Source organism: Oncorhynchus masou, chromosome 18 (genome assembly GCF_036934945.1).
Source record: "Oncorhynchus masou masou isolate Uvic2021 chromosome 18, UVic_Omas_1.1, whole genome shotgun sequence".
NCBI classification, from domain to species: Eukaryota; Metazoa; Chordata; class Actinopteri; order Salmoniformes; family Salmonidae; genus Oncorhynchus; species Oncorhynchus masou.
The window spans coordinates 64,698,518-64,701,509 of record NC_088229.1 but is presented as its reverse complement, the minus strand read 5'-3'; the positions used below and the strand labels follow the sequence as shown (position 1 = coordinate 64,701,509).

Genomic DNA, 2,992 nt, shown 5'->3' with positions numbered 1-2,992 from the left:
TCAGTAAAGCAATGTTGCTGCTAAATTTTTTAAACAGGTTACTAGTAACTGTAACGGATTACATTTAGAAAGTAACCTACTCAAGCCTAATTGTTTTTCAATCAACATATGTTTTGCAAACCTATGCTCTTTACTCTCTACCTCTTATCTGCTGTGGGTATGCTTTCATAGTTAAACCTGCTGCTACATTCCCAAGATAACTACCACAGAATTGCCACTGCAATTAAACAGGCAATTATCTGTAATTATACTTCTTGGTTCTTGTATCTTACCATATCAAAGACCCACTCACCCAGAGATGATGTCTGTTTTATTTCCTTTGAGTGGCATGGTATTTTACATAGACAATATATGATACCGACATTATTACATTTTGTTATAAATTGTATTTTAAAAAAATGCAATTTACTGATCAGTCATATTAATTTTTCATACTCAACTCAATTACCTGAGGTTTGTACCAATGTTTTTATATACAATGCTAGACAGAATATTGTACACTAAAACACCATGTGAAGATCAGAAAATAGGTATAATAGTGTACTGTATATCAAACATGAAAAAGACACAAAGTAGACTAGTTTCACATATCCTCAATTTGACCTGGAATCACACAGCACTCACTGGGCCCAGTTGAGGGGAAAGGCATCATGTCTAAGGATATTTCTGCTTCACATTCAAACTGCAGTGTTGCAGGCAGGATAAGGTTTCTTGGGTGACGTGAAACATCCGAGATAATGGAGACTTTGTCAAACGGTACGTCCAAGCCTTCACCGTGTGGGACCACGGGCTGGCGTTGAGCACAGTGCGCAGAGGCTGTGATATTTGTGTCTCTCTGGAGCGTAGTGTCGTGGTGGTAAGACACCAACTCGTTGCTGAAATTGACAGCTTCTACAGTAGAACTGGAGCAGTATCTATTGCAGCCCAGAATGGTGGAGAATGCTTTCCTGAAATCAGCATTAAATGCGTATATGACTGGGTTTAATGATGAGTTGGCCCATCCAAACCACACAAACATGTTAAACGTGGTGTTACTTACGCACAGGCGATCACCAACATCATTGATGTCACAAAAAGGTACGATGCAGTTGACCACGAAAAAAGGTAACCAGCAAAATACAAAAACTCCCATAATGATAGAAAGTGTCTTTAAAACTTTCGTTTCTTTTTTAAAAGTTCTTTTAAAGGAGTTTGTTTGCTCGGTTGCTTGTTGATTGTTCTGCGCGTGTTCCACCGCTCTCTCCAGCGAAGATATCCTCCGGATCTGGGTTTGCGCAATCCGGTAGATCCGGGTGTAAGTGCCAACCATAATAACGACAGGAATGTAAAAACTGATCAATGAGGAAGATATGGCATATGTGCTATTCAAGCTTGCGTTGCAGTCCTCGATGTCATTCATCTCGTTCCCTGTTGCATTGTCCTCCTCTGCTTTGTGCCAATTGAGCTGAACTGGAATGAAGGAGATGAGAATAGAGAGGGTCCATGCCACTCCGATCATAACGAAGGCAAACCTCTGGGTCATTTTACGCTCATATCGAAAAGGGCTCGAAATTGCCCAGTATCTGTCCATACTTATTATACAAAGATTGAGAATTGACGCGGTGGAGCACATGATGTCAAAAGCTATCCAGGTATCACAGAAGCTGCCGAAGATCCAGCATCCGGCCACCTCAGACATAGCCTTCCACGGCATCACAAGAACGGCCACGAATAGATCTGATACCGCCAACGAGATGACAAAAAAGTTGGTAACTTTAGATCGAAGGTGTCTAAATTTGATCACCGCGGCGCAAACGAGTGTATTCCCAAGAAGCGTTGAAACGATCAGGATGAACAGGGCGCAGCCGGTGAGCGCGCGGACGCTGCGCCCGGAGCTGTCCATTTCAGCACCTGCGGTTTGGTTGTCAGATTTCTCCATTGACAACTAATTTCTCCGCTTTTCTGCACATATAAAAGTTTGCATCTTCTACACTTGGCGTTCAGCACTACCTATATACATTATTCTTTCCGCATCGTTTTGGAGAACCCACTTGCGGATTTGGGAACTCATGCGGCAGCTATTTCATAAATTGCTTAATGTATTTTATTTTATTTTAAATATAGCATATCTACATCATAAACAGTACGTAAACAATAACGTAATCTCCGTTATGTTCTTACTCTGATCCAGTAAAACATTGTCCATGGTCGTGAATTAGTGCACTGCACATAACCCATTGTGCACGATCGCGCCTTTTTTGACAGTGAATGAGTGAATAGTCTCCCTCAGTGGTTGAATAGCGACTCTCGGTGCTTGATGATGGCAATGAATACCCCTCCTCTTAACAATGAGATATGACGAAAACAAGTGAATGGATCAGGGGTAATACCATCAACCGTAGAAAATGCAGTTAATGATGCCCCATGATTGCGATATTATCAGAAGTTTGACATCTAGGCAATTTCAGAGAAATTCGAAATCGAACAAGAAAAACATCTATACAATATATTTATATATTGATTATAGAACATCCAAAGAAAATATATAATCAATCAGTTAGCTGTTGAATGAATGCGGACATAATTAGCACTTTCAGTAGCCTGTGGAATAGCCTGTTATTTAGATGCCTCTAAGCAGCTAAATAAAACGTTATTTCATTGGCGCTGTCTATGGTGCTGAAACTAAACTGGGCACCATAGGTAACCTTTGCAGGCTATGAAGTGAAACAAATTAAACTACTCCATTGTGTGATCAACTCTTTCCAGGTCTTAGCCTGCCACCATTGTTGTGAGTCCCTTTACAAAAGACCAACGGGATACTACATCTTAAAAACCGACAACGAACAAATCCTGAATACCTGCTCATTGTGCTGTTTAAAAAAAGTGTTTCGGATAAGCCAGGCGTGTTATAGCACCGTACGGACACCAGATGTCACCTCATCCCAAATTTTCCGTCTGCGTGCCGGGGGATTTGCGCTCTCCCTACGTCATTGGAATCTCAAAATGGCTCCTG

At 41.2% G+C, this 2,992-nt stretch overlaps 1 protein-coding gene across 1 annotated transcript; it reads right to left on the bottom strand.

Annotated features, from left to right (window-relative positions):
* Positions 1–583: 583 nt before the first annotated feature.
* On the bottom strand, positions 584–1,894 carry LOC135503759 (D(5)-like dopamine receptor). Its single transcript, XM_064921900.1, has one exon. The coding sequence runs from the start codon at positions 1,880–1,882 to the stop codon at positions 584–586; it is 1,299 nt and encodes a 432-aa protein (XP_064777972.1). The 5' UTR covers positions 1,883–1,894.
* Between the last annotated feature and the right edge of the window lie 1,098 nt (positions 1,895–2,992).

Bases quoted from the DNA above. Each gene is read 5' to 3' on its own strand.
- LOC135503759 (XM_064921900.1), bottom strand. From the start codon at position 1,882: ATGGACAGCTCCGGGCGCAGCGTCCGCGCGCTCACCGGCTGCGCCCTG.